The sequence below is a fragment of the Cnephaeus nilssonii genome, assembly GCF_951640355.1.
Source record: "Cnephaeus nilssonii genome assembly, chromosome: 16".
In the NCBI taxonomy this organism is placed as follows: domain Eukaryota; kingdom Metazoa; phylum Chordata; class Mammalia; order Chiroptera; family Vespertilionidae; genus Cnephaeus; species Cnephaeus nilssonii.
Window position 1 is genome coordinate 21,696,699 of NC_137087.1, and position 17,240 is coordinate 21,713,938.

A 17,240-nucleotide genomic window follows, 5' to 3' on the forward strand; every position below is an offset into this window, starting at 1 on the left:
GTACATTTTTCTTCCTATCTGTTCAAGAATTGGCCTTCCTGGGAGACAATAAGACAATGATTCTCCTCAATCCCATTTAAAAACAATATACAAATGGCAATCAATAGGTAAAAGGATAAACAAATTGTAGTATATTTTATACAATGGAATACTATTCAGTAATTAAAAGAAACCAACTTAGAGAGAAACCAACTACTGACACATCCAACATTATGGATAAATCTCAAAACATATGCTGGGAGAATGAAGCCTTTTAGAAAAAAAGAGTATAGACATTATGATTCCATTTATATGCTGTTCTAAAACAAACAAAACTAACCTACAGTAGAAAAAAATCACGACAGTGGTTGCCTAAGTATGGGAGACTGACTGGGTAGAAGCATGAGGGAAGTTCGTGGGATGATGGTAATATTCTATATTTTGATAGGGATTTATGCACCTGTATGAACTGGGCAAAACTAACAAATATATGTTTAAATGTTTGCAATTTTTTGCATGTAAATCTTATTTTTAAAAACTGTAAATATTATATGGGTGAATCTCAGAAACATGCTGTGACAGAAGCTAAACACACAAAAAGTCACATATTATATGATTACATTTATACAAAATACTAAATGATATTGAATTGCACACTTTACAGGATTAAATTTAGTTATTACAATTTTGTCTCAATAAAAAATTTATAAATATTGAGCTCTAGCTAAAATACTTAAGAGGATGCCGAAACCGGTTTGGCTCAATGGATAGAGCGTCGGCCTGTGGACTGAAGGGTCCCAGGTTCGATTCCAGTCAAGGGCATGTACCTTGGTTGCAGGCACATCCCCAGTGGGGAGTGTGCAGGAGGCAGCTGATCGATGTTTCTCTCTCATCTATGTTTCTAACTCTCTATCCCTCTCCCTTCCTCTCTGTAAAAAATCAATAAAATATATTTAAAAAATAAATAAATAAATAAAATAAAATACTTAAGAGGAAATATACTGATTTCTGCATTTTGAAATGCATCAAAAAACAAAATGGATACAGGGATGGGTAGATAAGTGACAAAGCACACATAGATGTTAATGACAGACTCCAGCAGTTGGTGAGTATATGGGTGTCCACTGTGAAATTTAACTTTTTGTTGTGTTTATAAATTTTCATGTTAAAAAATGTAAACTATTTGTACATTTTAAATCTGTGCATTTTAACATATACCTCAATAAAATTGTTTTTAACATGTAACATATATAAATTATAGAACACCTGGAAAATAAAGAGCACACAGAAGAAAACTAAGAATCATTTGTACTACCTACAACAAAGTGCTTCCCCCACTCTCAAAAAAACGAAGAAAACAACCTGAATCTGATCAAATCTCACAACCTAACCATTAATTCACAGGGAAAATGAAGGCAGAGGAACATGTTAAATAACACTACAGGGTTGCAAATCAGCAAAATTGAGACTGTGGGAAACTTGTAAGACAATTGTTCAGTTCTTTTCAAAAAAATATTGCAAGGATATTAAATAAAAGGGACAGAGGAAATCTACAGATTACAAAAGATTTAAGACATACAAACCAGGGCAATGTAAAGATCTTATTTAGATCGAGACTCAAACTATTAAAAAAAAAAAAAGACAAGTAGGGTAATGTGGACACTAGATATTAATGGTATTAAAGAAGTATTGTTTTCTTCTTCTGTGATAAAAACTGTAGTTTTCTGGGTGGTTGTTTTTTAAAGAGCCCTTATCTTTAAAAAAATATATTAAATTACAAGGAGATGAAATGATAACTAGATTGCTTCAAATGTAGGGATGAAGAAAGACTTATCAGGCTACAAAAAAAATCACTTCTTAAAACATGGTGATAGGTATATCAAATCCCTTATATTACCCAATTTTCATGTATGTTTGAAAACATCCTTAGTAAATTTTCACTGATACATTTTCCATTCTTATTGTAAAATTTCCAGCCATTACAAAATATACAAAGCTTCCTCTGACCATCCCATACTATAAAAGTCCTCTTTCCTAGAAGAAGTCATTATTAACTTGATGTTTATCCTTCCAACTTATCTTTGTACATTTACATAAATACCTAAAGAATGTAGCATTTTTTGTTTTATTTTTTAATATTACGAATCTGTACATATCACTTTGTAATTTGGTTTGTATCACTCAAATTCATTCTTTTTAACCATTACATTGTATTTACAGATTACATTATTGTTCATTTAGCCTATTTTTATCTACTTCCACATATATGTACATCTATTAAATGAAAAATTTATATATGTAGTACGTACCTGACTATAATAAACCATGCAAATATTACCTTTAATTCCTTTTCAAAAAAACATACTATTGGTTTAAATTTTCATTAAGTCAAAATTATCAACCTTTTTCTTTATGATATATTCTTCTGACTTTATGTTTAGAAAACCCTTCCTTTTCCTAAAATCAAGTAATTGTTCATCTACATGTGCTTTAAATAATTTTATGCCTTAATTTTTAAAAAATCTTTTGGAAAAATTTTTGGTATATGATATTAGATGAGGATCTAACTTTTTTTCACCTAAACTTTAATAAATTATCCCAGCACTATTCTTTTTAAATTGATATGAATCGCCTCCTCTGTCATATTCGACACACTTATTAACTGTCTCAATGGCTGCTTGTTTAAATCTCCTGGAATTTGCCTGCTGATACTTTTCCCCCATTTTTTCTATTCTGCTCCTCAGTCACAGACATAGAATTACATAAGTATCTTATTGACTAAGGGCAAAAAAGAGATTTGGCTTAAAGTGGTACCCAAAACTTAAGTTTAGCTTCAACAAATTTCAAAATACCAACTAAAAGTTAAAATCTATCATGCTGGAAAGCTACTTACTTCCACAGTAGTTGCAGCCTTTTGAGTCATTTTTCCAACAAGGTCAACCTGTTCATATCTGGATTTCATGTATTTTTTTGCAACTTTGTATACCCACTGTGGGCAAGTTGCAGAAAAAAGTAAAGTTTGAGGATTGTCTTCAGAATCTTAAACAAAAAGAATTCAAATGCTTTCTTAATACCCCATGATGCAGTAAGCTCTTAAAAATCCCCCCAAACTTCAAAGAAATAGTGAAATATTCAAAAAGGGATGAATTTTGAATATACAAACTTCATTGCAATTATTCAAACTTTCAACTTTCAAAACTAGGGGAAACTATGAAGAAAACCAGAAGGAAGGTGAGAATTTAAGAAGGAAGAATGCGCAAAGAAATCAATAAATTGATTTAGTAAATCTAACTATCTATAAAAAATAATACACAGAGGAAAGCATAGAAAGCTAAGAAAATAGTTAAAGTAAGCTACTGTATCTTCCTGTTCAGGAAGAGAACAGATACCAAATAACTTGAGTTGTGTTAGAAGAACACTGGGGACAATGTCGTAAAAACTATGAAATAAAAAAATTCATAAGTTTTTAGATAAGAGAATTGCTAATGTGCTTATTTTGAATTAAGATGTACCAGTTTTGTAGGATTCATGGATGATATCTTCAACTTGTTCAGCAAAACCTAAATCTAACATTTGATCCACTTCATCAAGCACAACGTGGCGCAGTTTAGAAAGATCTAATCGGCCGCTCTGCAGATGGTCTTTGATACGACCAGGGGTCCCAACCAAGATGTCAATACCATTTCGAATATGATTAACTGTGAGAGGAAAGAAATATCAGCAATATGTAAATTAAATATCTTTTTCCTGCTATTTCTTTAGATTTTTAAAGTAGCAAATAGGTATTTGCGCTATTTTCATACATATTTACTCACTTTGGCTTTGATATGATGTTCCACCATAAAAACACGCTACACTGAGTTTCCTAGTTATATCTTTGAAGTCTTTGGCTACTTGATTTGCCAGTTCCCTTGTAGGAGCCAAAACAAGTACCTGAGCAAGAGGTTTAAAAAAACAAAAACATACTTTTCTAAAGATGTCTAAATTCAAACTGAGAAGACTTTTTTAAGGTGCATTTAAAACTAGGAATCTCAACATGGTACTTAAAGACAGCACAAATAACAAGAACAATAGCTTATATTTATATCTTCCCTTACTTCCTTCAGGTCTTTTTTCAAAACTCACTTTCTCAATGAGCTTACTAACCTTTTTTTCATATACTCTCACTTGTTTCTTCTATCATTTATACCATATAAAATATTCATATTTTACTTATTTATTTATTGTCTGTCCCACCCACTAAAATATAAACTCCAAGAAGGCAAGGATTTATATGTGTTTGAATTACTGTATTCCTTGTACTTCAAACAGTACCTGGCACAGAAAAGATACTCAAAAACATATTTGCGGAATAAATGCTCACTAGTGATTTTCATAAATTATCTAATTTGATCCTCACAAAAACTCTGTGAGGTGGAATATCCCAATTTTACGTATGAGGAATCTGAGTCTTAGAGAAGTTAAGAATCTTGCCCAAGATCCAATAGCTAGAAGTGGCAGACCTGGAATTTCCAGTAGTGTGCTTCTAGCATAAAAGCTTCTTAAGGCAGTGCTGGGACTGTGTCCTATTTCTATTACTTGCATTCTTTCCTAATTTCACCTAAGGAGCAAAACACTCTGAAAAAGATTTGTCCTGTTGGCCAACCTGATCCAAGACCATTATGACTTAATTATATTCATGTATGTGATACTTTCATACTGCAATATCATTTAATAGTCTCAAAAAAACAAATTACTTTAAGTCACGTATCTTTTCAAATTATGATGTTGATTTTTTTCTTCTTCACTTTTATGAAACTTAAATTAGGTCCTCTTTGTTCTTTACTATTTATAAAAACAAATTTCTAGACCTAGCCGGTTAGAGCACTGGGCTGCAGACTGAAGGGTCCCGGGTTGGATTCTGGTCAAGGGCACACGCCCAGGTTGTGGGTTCGATCCCCAGTGGGGGTGTGCAGGAGGCAGCCAATCGATGATTCTGTCATCATTGATGTTTCTATCTTTCTCTCCCTCCCCCTTCCTCTCTGAAATCAATATAAATACATGTTTAAAAAACAGATCTCCAGTACCCCAATAACATAGGGACCAGCAATATCATTTCTATAGTCTCTTCTTAAAGTTAACCAATGAAATAAAAATTGATAATTTGCTGAATGACCAAATAAATGAATACCTCTTTAGCAAATTCATTCTTTAAAAGCAAAGGTCATGACTAAAAGAAGAGAAGTTGTTCACTGAATATACTAACTGTAAATACTTCTAACATTAGATATGCTAGCTTCAAAATAATTATACAGTTATCAAAGATGTCTATGAATCCATACACATTACATTCATAATGCAATAACTACTTCACTTTAGCCTTGAGATATTTTTTTACGTTAAAAAAAAAAAATCAACAAATTTTTGCTTTAGGACCCAAATTTTTACTTTATGCCACAGAGTTAATTTTTCTATCATGGGGGGTACTTGAACTTAAAACCAGTACACTCTTTCTTTCCTTTTCATTAATGTTTAAATCTTTTACTCCTATAATGGTTACCTTTGGTGAGCGGCTTTTTTTAATTGTCTCTTGATTTCTTTGGAGTCTTTCAATCAAGGGAATGGCAAAAGAAAATGTCTTTCCTGTTCCTGTTCGTGCTTGAGCAATTAAATCTTTTCCTTCATATACAGGACCAAAGGTCTTAACTTGAATAGGAAACAGATACGTTACCCCTCGACCTGAAAAATGAGATTTCATTGAAATATTTATATAAATATTAGGAAAAAATTTATTTCTTTGAAAATGATAATCCTGATTCCTCAACATCTGCCTAAAGATACCACCTAGTGACATTTACAGTTATCCCTACCCCAAAGAAGAATTCTTATTTTTAATGGTCTAACTTTTGACAATTACATACAATTCTTTAGAGTCAAAAACAAATCGGAATACCAAAAGGATGATATAGAAATAACCGCAATTAAAAAAGAACTATTTATGCTTTCTATATTCTCCTTTAAACAGAAAATTTGGTTTTTAAATTTACATTTTCAATTCCATATCCATTAAGTTCATAGTACCTTTGAGAAGCTTTATAGTCTCTTCAGAAATAGGGAAATTGGAGAAGGCTCCTTCTTTCTGTTCACGTGTTAGGGTCTGTCAAAATGAAATAAAAGTTCTAACTAATAGAGTTCATATTTGACTAGGTATTTAGAATCTTTTACTCATTTACTGTTTTTATTTTACTACACAAGTTAACAAAACAACTTTCGTTAATACTTGCAAAAACTTTATAGATTAACTTACATGATAAATTAGTGGGAAATACTTTTAATTTCAAAAGTATCCCTTTAAATAGCAAGCTTACTCAATACATCTCCCATAGTACACTTAAAAATAATTCACACATAAGACTCCCTTTAGTAATAATCTACCACATAAATCAAAAATATATTTCCATTTAACTAAGATATTACAAAAAAGCTACTTAACAATCTAAATCATATTCACAGATACAAACAATGTTAATTATTATGAAAATTAATACCAGCCAATAAAACAGCCCTAAAAGAAATTACACATGAGGAAAGTAAATTGCTTCCAAAAATAAAAGTTAAGCCAATCAATGATTCTCTGTCATCACTGATGTTTCTATCTCTCTCTCCCTCTTCCTTCCTCTCTAAAATCAACAAAAATAAAAGTTAAAAAGTTGTTCTATAGCTCTAAACAGCATTTTTTTAGGTCACTGATACAAATAAAAGTTCCTGTAAGCTTGAAAATTTCTTTAACATATATACAGATTAGCATAACATTATCATTTAAGATTAGAAACTCTGTATTAGTCAGTGTATATATGGAACAAAGACGATATATCTACCCATAAACTTTATTATTGGCGTGTTTAAAGAAAGTAGTTCCAGAACCACACACAATAGCAATTTTTAAGTAGGGAATCAGATAAAAGACATATCAAATTCAAATTGTAAGTCATTAAGCAAATCTCAACGCTGTCATTTTTTAAGATTAAAAGAAAAAAATATATTACAAAAGTAATACATTTTCATTGTAAAAATATTAGAAACCATACATAAACAAAAAGAAATTTTTAAATTATCTATAATCCAGTCAGCTAAAGCCACATTTGAAACATTCTCCCAATCCTCACTCTATACACATACAAATTTTTAAAGTAAAAATAAGACAACAGTATACACTATGTTATCTGCTTTTTTTTTTCATTTACTATGATAAACTAAATGCCTTTTTAACATTCTTCTATGACCTTTATGATAGACGTATGCTATTATGTGGAAACAGCATATTTTATTAAGCCGATTGCCCACTAACAGACACTTAGGATGTTTAAATTTTGGCTATTATCAACAATGTCACTGTGTTAAGAGTACTTATTCATACATTTCTGCACACCTCATAATTTACTCCTTAGAAAGATAAATTCCTAGAAATAGAATTATTGAACTCTAACATGATCTAAATAAAATTATAAACAGTTAAGTCTATTATAATACAGAGCATCATTGTACCAAGCAAAATCCCAATAGAGTGAGCAACTTGTACAGTCCATTGCTAGTAATACAGATTTGTGGGGCCTTATTTAGATCAATCTCTAATATATGTGCTTCCTGACCAACAGCAAATTCACAAATAAAAAAACCACCATATTGTAAGACAAGGATTCAACATCTATTCCCAAAACTCCCCAAAGATTGATATTAAATTAAGCTCGAATGTATTTATATTATTAGCAACTATCAGATTAAAAAATTTTAAAGAATTAATTACCAAGAATTATTAAGAATATCAAAGTTGTTTCTTTCTCAACATCTTTCTAAGCATCACTGACAATTTGTGATACCTAGAAAAATCTATGAACTCTGGTAGAGAAAAACTGCAAAAACAAACTGAACAAATTCTAAGCAAGAAAATATATCTACTGTAACAGGTACTGGGCAAAAGCAATGAAGATTCTATACTAAACATGTTTTCTACACTTCGCCCAAAATATTCAAGAGAACAGATTTCTTCAGATCATTTTTATATGTCTCATTTCCTTTTTAAAAATGCAGCTTTAAGACTGAATTTCAAAGACTTAAAGATCATTTAAAGTTGCTTTGTTATAGAAGCAGAAAAAGCAGATGGCAAAATACACAGTCAAGAGGGCTTATGTACCTTATTTCAGGAAGTCGGAAGTCAATTCATGAGTACTAGTAGGGTCCAAAATAACCATAAGAAATGCAAGTATGTGACCATCAATAAGCAATTTGGAAAAACTGTTTACGAACCCAAATGTACAGGAAAGGTTTAAATCTGACCATCCCCCCACCTCCGCCCCAGAGGCAATACCTTAAAAGAAACAGGGGACAAAGGAAAAAAGGCTCAGGTTTCAGCAGTAGAGATTCCCAGGTCCAACAGAGTACTGAATACTAAGCAGAAAATATTATAAAATCAATTCTAATTAGTCTAATCAATCCAATTAGCCTGCATTTCAAGGAAAATGTCAAATGCAAGACAAAAAGTATCCATACCTCCTCTAGTTTATTATCACTTGACTTATGAGTAGAACTATCTAAGGATGATACTCGCTTTGATTTTTTTTCACATGCATCAATATCTCCATTTGACAGATCTTTTCTTCTTGACTTATGAGACTTAGAAAATTCATTTGAAAGTGTATTATATCCTTCTTCAGTGTCTCCATTTAACTTCTCTTTCATTTTAGCTTTTTTGGACTTGGGAGCATCCAGGTCATCTGCAACACCATTTTCTCTTGTTTCTGATTTCTCATCCGAGTCATAATGGTGCCTTGACTTCCTTCTATCACCCTGTGAAAAAAACAAAGAAGCAGTGACAAGAGAGCCAAAAGCTCTTCTCTAAGAAGTTAGAGCAGGACTCCTCAACCAGCAAAGCTCAACATACCTTTATCTTGAAAAGTAACCTGGCAGACATCAGGCTGGTTTCTAATGCCAAGCCTTAGCCTCATCTCCTGCTTTTTCTCTTCTTTTACATTTTCAAGACTTGGCCCCTAGCCCCTCTCTAAATCTCATCATTTTTTTTTTTTAAAGATTAATGTGTTCTATCAATGCTTTTAAAAAAAAAAGTTTTTATTGATTTCAGAGAGGAAGGGAGAGGTAGAGAGAGATAGAAACATCAATGATGAGAGAGAATTATCGATCAGCTACCTCCTGCATGCCCCCCACTGGGGATCGAGCCCCCAACCCTAGCATGTGCCCTTGACCTGAATGGAACCCACAACCCTTCAGTCCACAGGCCGACACTCTATCCACTGAGCCAAACCGGCCAGAGCTCTAATCCCATCATTAGATTTAAAGGAAATTAAAATAACTCTTTTGCAGAAAAAAGAATGAAAACCCAAGATTTATAAATTGAAAGACACACAAAAGTTTCTAATATCTCCAAGAGAAAAAAATATTAATACTTATTGAGTACCTACCCAGCATTGTGTAATGTGTTTTCGGCTTATCTTGTTTAAATCTTCATAACAACCCTATAAGGGAAGTACAGGTCCATAATCCCTTATCCGAAATTCCGATATCCATAAAGCTCTGAAAACCGAAAGTTTTTTTGTAACTTATTTGGAGACAAAACCTTACCTGACCTGAACTCATTTGGTGGCAAAATTGGACTTGAACTAATGTGAGGCTATTTATAATCCTTATTTATTATATTAGAATGAATATTCATATTTAATATTAAGGTGTTTGATTTTAGATTGGGGGCCCAAAAACCCTTCTGGGGTGTTGCCCTTCTAAAAATCCCCAGAATTCTTAATTCCAAACACATCTAGCCCAGGGATTTTGGATAAGGGATAACGAACCTGTATTATTTTTACCATTTTACAGATGAGGAAACAGAAGTTCTTAGCTCAGTAACTTGCCAAAGACCCACATGTGGAATTTCCTGCAAGTGGAAGTGCTAGAAATCAAGACCCATCTGACTTGAAAGCCCATGATTTTTTTTTTTTTATATCATGCTTCCTCTCTGAACTTTGATAAATAACAGGTTAAAGAAAAAAACACACAGCCCTAACCGTTTTGTCTCAGTGGATAGAGCGTCGGCCTGCAGACCAAAGGGCCCCGGTTTCGATTCCAGTCAAGGGCATGTACCTTAGTTGCAGGCTCCTCCCCCAGGCCCCCAGCCCTGGTCAGGGCTCCTGCAGGAGGCAACCAATCTATGTGTCTCTCTCACATCAGTGTTTCTCTCTGTCTTTCCCTCTCTCTTCCACTCTCCCTAAAATCAATGGAAAAATATCCTCGAGTGAGGATTAACAAAAAAGAAAAAAGAAAAAAAGAAAACTATATAATTTATGTAAAACTCCAATTGTTATACTCCCGTGGAAGAACAAGTACCGTATTTTCCGGCGTATAAGACGACTTTTTAACCCAGGAAAATCTTCTCAAAAGTCGGGGGTCGTCTTATACGCCGAGTGTCATCTTATAGGGCGGGTATATCCCAAACTCTATATTTTAACTGGAAAAGTTGGGGGTCGTCTTATATGCCCAGTCGTCTTATACGCCGGAAAATACAGGTATATTAGTAATTCTAGAAAGTAAAAAGTTTTTTAAAGTTTTAAAATTTTAGTTACTAGAACCATTTATAAAGGACTATGCTACAACTTCAGTTTGTTTTTTTTTAATATATTTTTATTGATTTCAGAGAGGAAGAGAGAAATAGAAACATCAATGATGAGAGCGAATCACTGATCAACTGCCTCCTGCAAGCCCCCTACTAGGGGTCAAGCCCGCCACCAGGGTATGTGTCCTTGACCAGAATCGAACCTGGGACCCTTCAGTCCACAGGCTGATGCTCTGAGCCAAACCAGCTAGGGCTGCAACTTTAGTTTTAAAACACCAGACTAGTGGCCACTGTTTTAATATCTGCAGCCAGTAAGCAATTATTTGAAAATTTAGCACTTCAGAATTACTTGGTCAAATATTCAAAATAAATTAGATAGTAGTGATTGGTGATAGTAAAAGCTACCACCACCAAAATTTTCACCATGATTTACACAATTTTTACAGAGTATTTTCACATACAATTTTCTCAACCATAAAATAGGAATTGCAGTGAAAATTTAATAATATATGTGAAAATGCTTTGTAAACAATAGACCTTTAAATTAACGTAAATCATATACAGTTAAATGTCACATCATTTGGTCTTCAGTTAACTGAACTAGCCCACATTTCCCCAAATCAATAGTTTATATAGAAATACAAGGTCATTTATAGAGTCAGCCTTGGAGTTTGAATTGTTCCTCAGCCCTGCACTTCAGGGAAATGAAGCAAGGTAAAGGGAGACCTCTAGGTCCAAGCGCAGCAACATCACAAGGTGATGAATATACTGTTCCACATCTGATCCACAGTGCCTGACACTCTCCACTTCCTTGGCTTCCATACGCTGTATATTCCCTCCTTATTCTCTTACCTCTACCTTCGGTGGTTCCTCTTCCTCCTCTTTCTGTGGATGCTCCTTAAGTCTGTTCTCTATGTACACTTTCATGGCTTCAGCATACACTGCCAGGCTTCCTTCCTCACCTGCACTACAATTCTGAGAACCTAAGGCCCAGCTCCATAGCTCAACAAACCCCAAACCAAAGCTATCTTCGACTATTTCTATTAGTTAGTACCCCAATCTGTTTCCAAATCATATAGCCCCAGACAGCAAAACCTTATCACCTTCCGACCTTAACACCAAGGTAAACTTGCCATTCCAGCTAAGCATTATTTTTAAAATTGTACTAAAATATACATAACATCAAATTTACCACTTTAACCTACAGTTTGGCAGCAAGTACTTCTACAATGTGAAAGCCATCAATTTATAAGAATATAGTGAAATGTAATGGACAAATACATAGTCATTTCCCTCCAGAATCTTTGGGAAGTATTTGGGAAAGATATACACAGGAAAAAATGAGTTAACTTTACAAGGAAGTGCAATAATAAATGACAATCGAATGATAAAGATAGCACTGGAACAAGACTTCCAAGGAGGATAACATTATCTGTTCACACTGGAGTGGTTAGAACATAACTAAACCTTAACAGATGGGTAGGATTTGATGGTAAAAAGAGAAACAAGTATTTCAGGAGGAGCCAAAATTAAAATCACTGCTGGATGATTCCACTTGCATGAGGTATCAGGGGCTGAAGAGAGGAGGCAAAGGGGAGTTGGTGTCTAATGGGCACAGAGTTTCGGTTTAGAAGGATGAAAAAGTGCTGGAGATGAAGGGTGGCGATGGCAGCGGAACAATACGAATGTGCTTAATACTGCAAAACTGTGGTTTAAAATAGTTAAAATGGTAAGTTTTATGTGTATATTTTAGTACAATTAAAAAAAAGACTGGCTAGAATGGCAAGTTTACCTTGGTGATAAGGTCGGAAGGTGATACGGTTCTGCTCGCTGGGGCTATACAGAACACAGCCCTTCTTTTGTCAAATGCCAGCCTTTTTCTCAGCTGTGTTCTCCAACTCTCACTCTTCGGAGGAGCTGGGCGGAGGGGTAGTGTCTACAATTCTACAGGTTCCTTGAGAGGAGGGGCTTATTTAAACTCCTTGATGCCCCGAAGAGAGTCTGGCACAAATTAGGCTCAGTAAGTACTTGTGAAATGAATGAAAATACTAACAGTAGAGGCTATCAATAACATAACCCACAGGATCTCCATCACAGCCAAATCCTGGCGACGTTGGCGGTGATACTTTTCCCTAAGCCTCCCCAGATTACTTATGGAGGTTTGTAAACCTAAGGCCGCTCTCCCCAAGATTCCCGTCCACAGGTCAGGGTGACGGAGAAGCAACACACAATTCAAGGCAAGCGGTTCTCTTCATCATTTTCTAAGACGGCCACCAAGAACCAGATGACAGGCCTGGCTGCTTAAGGAAGAAGAGGAAAGGGCCGATTCCGCGTCGATGGGAGCTTACATCTGCCCATCTCGTAGGCGCCGACGGGAAGGACTCAAGAACCAAAGCCGAGTGCCCGGCCACAGCCCAGCACCGCCCTTCTCCCGCTTGGGCGTGGAGGCGGGAACGGTCCTGGAGCGGCCTCAGGGGAACGAGGGCTGCGCGAGGGGAGGTGCTCGGATGCTAGGACCCGGTGGTGACAGGCTATCAGGGACAGCTCCCCTCCCCGCCCAAGCCGGCGCAGCCCCAAAGGAGGCGCGGCCCATCTTCAGCGCACCTTTTGCTTCTCCTGGCTCTGGGTGTCCTCCAAGGGTGCCTCCAGCTCCATGATGTCTCCCCAGAGTAGTTCCCCAGGCATCATTGCTCGCCGCCGCCTCCCTCTGGGCACGGTGGCCACAACCACCTACCGCTAGCGACAGAGTGAAAGGAAGCGGGGGCAGGGTGGTCGCCGGACCAGAGCCATGCGTCACTTCCGGGACACGCACCGCACAGCGGGGGTGGGGGTGGAGGGGAAGTAGTCCCGGATACTCTTGGTTTAAACTCTTCCCAGGCGCCTCAACCTGCGACCAATGACCGTGAGAAGTCTCGATTGGCCCACCCTCGTTCTAAAGTGATTGGCTTCTAAGAGGAAAACCTGGCCAATCTGCATAAAGGACGCGCGAGAGCTTATTAACATAAAAATGGCGGTGGGGGGGGTTCCTCTCTCTACCCCTCCCCCACCCCGAACATTCCTCCTCGGCACCCCGGAGACGCTACAGGGCTTCCCAGCATGCAGTGCGGGGACTAGGAAGCGCCTCGGCGGCCGGGGCAGAGAGCTCCCCGCGCGCGGCGGGCTGGCGCGTGGACGGCCCCGTGCAGGGCTGGACGGAGCGCCACGTGCCGCCCGCCCTTCGCCCCGGAAGCTGCCGGCCTCGGCCCCGCCTATTGCGGGGTGAAGCGTTAAGGTCCAGAGGCCTCGCGCGAGGCCTGCGGTCCGGCCTTGGTGGGGAGGGGCTCCGTGGGCTCTCAGTGAACACCTGGACAGGACAGTGGGCCCGCAAGTGCTAAATTGTTGTCGGGAAGTTGGTCCTTGGCTCACTTTACGCCCTTCCCGTATTCCGTATTTGAAACAGAGGGAACTAGGAAGGGATGTCCCGTCTGGTCACACGACCAGTCGGTGGCGGCCACGACTGGAGAACGCATCTCCTGAATGCGGCCGAGACCGGTGCCTTCCGGCCACATCGACCTGAACGAAAGCTTTGCGTTTCTTCGCAAAGCGTTTTGGGGAAGGTTGCTCTCCTGAAACAGAATATGTAATAAGTAGGGAAAACCGGGAGAAACTTGGACGGAAAACAAGCCTAAATGTCTGGCCCATTATGTATTTGCAGCGAATAAAAGGATTTTTATATTACCGATGGGGATTAAGTGCCCCTGAATTATATACAACCTTATGCAAAACTGGAAGCCTTTTGGTAATACAGAGGGTTAATTCCCTTAGCATATACCTGGAGCCATTTCTTTCTCCTCAGGATCTCTTCACTCCAGCGACTCTCGACTGGAGAACAAGCACCCAAATTGAGATGTAGGTGCAGGGGCACTTCACAAACCACTTGGCAGTGTCTGGCCCCGCCAGCCTTGTAGCCGGAGCGTCAAACTTCTCTTTCAGCAAAACTACAAATTGCTACCCACGTCATGGAGTTTGGGGGTTGGTCCTGAGTAGCTGGAACCACAAATGTTAAATCTGTGGGAAAACGCCTCTCTCCCTAAATTGTAAGAATGGCTATGCATCTCTAAATCTGTGTTTTTGGTTTTTTTCCTGAATCCTTTTATCCCACCCCCTCACCCCCACCCCCAATTCTACCATGGTAAAGTTCATAGCCCTACAATGATATAATGTGCATAGGAACATGGAGTGGATGTGGTTAAGAATGTCACACATATAAAATTGGGGTAAAAGGAACCAATTAACATATGTTCTGGTTGAAGAGCAAACAGATGTAGTTTTTAAAACCTCCTTAAGACAATTTTTGGCATTCATTTTTAAAAATATATATTTTATTGATTTTTTATAGAGAGAAAGGGAGAGGGATAGAGAGTTAGAAACATCAATGAGAGAGAAACATCGATCAGCTGCCTCCTGCACACCCCTTACTGGGGATGTGCCCACAACCAAGGTACATGCCCTTGACCGAAATAGAACCCGGGACCCTTCAGTCCACAGGCCAATGCTCTATCCAGTGAGCCAAACCAGTTAGGGCATCATTTTTATGCCAAAGGTCACACAGCAGATCTGTAAAAGGAAAGGACTACACTTCTCCCTATGCAAGAGATAGGTTTTTCAGAACGACCTTCTGTGATTTAGATTAGAATACTCTACAAACCTTGCCTTTCTAAGCCCCAAATTCATTGAATCAAATATCTGACTGCTGTTTGTCAGGTGGAAAATACAAATGTGTGCAAATTAAACCAAGTCATAAGTAACTTGACCAAGCTGTGGCTTAGCTGGAAAAAAAAAGAGGGGGGGGGGTGTTGGGGATACTACTACATATGTGTTCTCAATGAGTATCAACTAGGAAACTTGAGAATGAAGGAATGGAGAATTTTTTTTCATATTTGTTCCCTCTATAAATTTCAAGAGATTTATATCTGATGAAATTTGGAGGGGGGAGGAGTATGAAGGAATAGCATAATTAAAATGCATAAGTAATTAAAAATATGGTCTTATTAGAACATCTTTATTTTCCAAATGTCTTACCAGTCATTGATATTTCTTTCTTAAAATTTAAGAATTGGGGAGCTGCATCTATTGCTGTGTTCCAAGGTTCTATAAAGATTTCCCTTGCCTTTGGCTTCAGCTCATTAAACTTTATGACCTTAAGATACAGACAAGATGACTATAAATTTGCCTCCCTCTGGTCATTCTAAAACTTACAAAGCTAGATTTTTACTACATAATTAGAAAACAGGAGGTAAAAAGAGCCATCATTTTGCATCTGCGTGTCAATTTTATGTAACAAGAAAAACTGAGCTATCATTTTTAAATGTTATGACACTGAAAATAGTTTAAGGGGCAGTTATAAGTTGATGAAGAGACATTGGAGTCAGAGTGTTGAGAGTACTCAGAAGTAAGGAGAAAATGAAAGAGGAAACAGGAGAGATGTTTCTGCCATTGCTAGCCACATGACCTTGGCCAACTCAACTCTAAACCTGTTCTTAGTTAGTAATGTGCAGACGAAAATGGCTTCCCTACTGACAGCACGGGGAATTTAGAAGGGTGAGATGATATAACAGTACTACATAGATGATGCTTACATTTATACCTCTAGCTTGAGGTTCTGACAGGTTTTGAAAGCATTGGCTGTACCCATCTTCCAGTAATTCGCCAAAATGACTAACAAAGAGAAAGAGGAGAGGCACCCGCTACGTGTTCTCTAGACCTTGCAGAAAACATGGAGCTGTTCCTTTGGCCACATGCATGCGAATCTACAAGGAAAGTGATGTAGTCGTCAAGGGAATGGGCACTGTTCATAAAGGAATGCCCCATAAATGTTACCATGGCAACACTGGAGAAGTCTACCATGTCACCCAGTGTGCAGTGGGCATTGTTGTGAATAAACAAGGTACGGGCAAGATCCTGGCCAGGAGAATTAATGTACATATTGAGCATATTAAGCACTCTAAGAGCCGAGATAGCTTCCCGAAACGTGTGAAGGGAAATGATTAGAAAACGGAAGCCAAAGAGCACGGTTCCTGGGTTCAACTAAAGTGTCAGCCTGCTCCACCCAGAGAAGCACACTTTGTGAGAACAAATGGAAAGGAGCCTGAGCTGCTGGAATCCATTCCCTATGTATTCATAGCATAAGTGCAAAAAAACAATCAGAAAACCTCTGTACTGAGTCAAACAACATTGGAGACAGCTTTGAACATATTTAGCACAGGTATACTTATGTATCTAACTCCTAATTCTAACTAGTTGAAAATGTTTTTAAATTTCTTTAACCTTTGGATAGAGGTCTCACTGTTTCTTTAATCACCTACTATATACACATTTTAAATCAAGTGGTGGAAGGGAGAAGTCACATCGTTTATCCCAGAAGAGGGCACCATTCCCAAGAAATGGAAGCTGCTTCTGATAAAGAGGGAACCTTCTAAGGTTTCAAATGGGAGGATTCGTAGTTATGGGGATGTAAAGCACCCCATAGGGAATATAGTCAATAATATTGAAATAGCCCTAGCCGGTTTGGCTCAGTGGATAGAGCATCGGCCTGCGAACTGAAAGGTCCCAGGTTCGATTCTGGTCAAGGACACATGTCCAGGTTGTGGGCTCGATCCCCAGTGGGGGACTTGCAGGATGCAGCCAA

At 37.5% G+C, this 17,240-nt stretch overlaps 1 protein-coding gene and 1 pseudogene across 6 annotated transcripts in view; one reads left to right on the forward strand and one right to left on the reverse strand.

The window, feature by feature from the left end:
* DDX50 (DExD-box helicase 50) overlaps positions 1-13,363 on the reverse strand; it is a 28,718-nt gene extending 15,355 nt beyond the window's left edge. For 3 of the 5 annotated variants that reach the window (XR_013814798.1, XM_079794343.1, XM_079794346.1), the window contains exons 1-8: positions 13,178-13,363; positions 9,432-9,485; positions 8,506-8,802; positions 6,040-6,115; positions 5,519-5,697; positions 3,795-3,912; positions 3,492-3,677; positions 2,873-3,018 (exon numbers count right to left, since the gene is read on the reverse strand). Coding sequence is in view for 4 of the 5 variants with exons in the window: in XM_079794343.1 (XP_079650469.1) it covers positions 2,873-3,018; positions 3,492-3,677; positions 3,795-3,912; positions 5,519-5,697; positions 6,040-6,115; positions 8,506-8,802; positions 9,432-9,485; positions 13,178-13,261 (1,140 nt within the window). In the remaining variant the exon portion in view is untranslated. Of the gene's footprint in view, positions 1-2,872; positions 3,019-3,491; positions 3,678-3,794; positions 3,913-5,518; positions 5,698-6,039; positions 6,116-8,505; positions 8,803-9,431; positions 9,544-13,177 lie in introns of all 5 variants that reach the window. The other 2 variants (XM_079794345.1, XM_079794344.1) reach the window with 2 other exon arrangements.
* A 106-nt stretch (positions 13,364-13,469) lies between these two features.
* LOC307112530 (large ribosomal subunit protein eL21-like) lies at positions 13,470-16,741 on the forward strand (annotated as a pseudogene). The gene is made up of 2 exons: positions 13,470-13,475; positions 16,280-16,741. The product of its transcript is annotated as a large ribosomal subunit protein eL21-like (transcript).
* Positions 16,742-17,240: the final 499 nt, after the last annotated feature.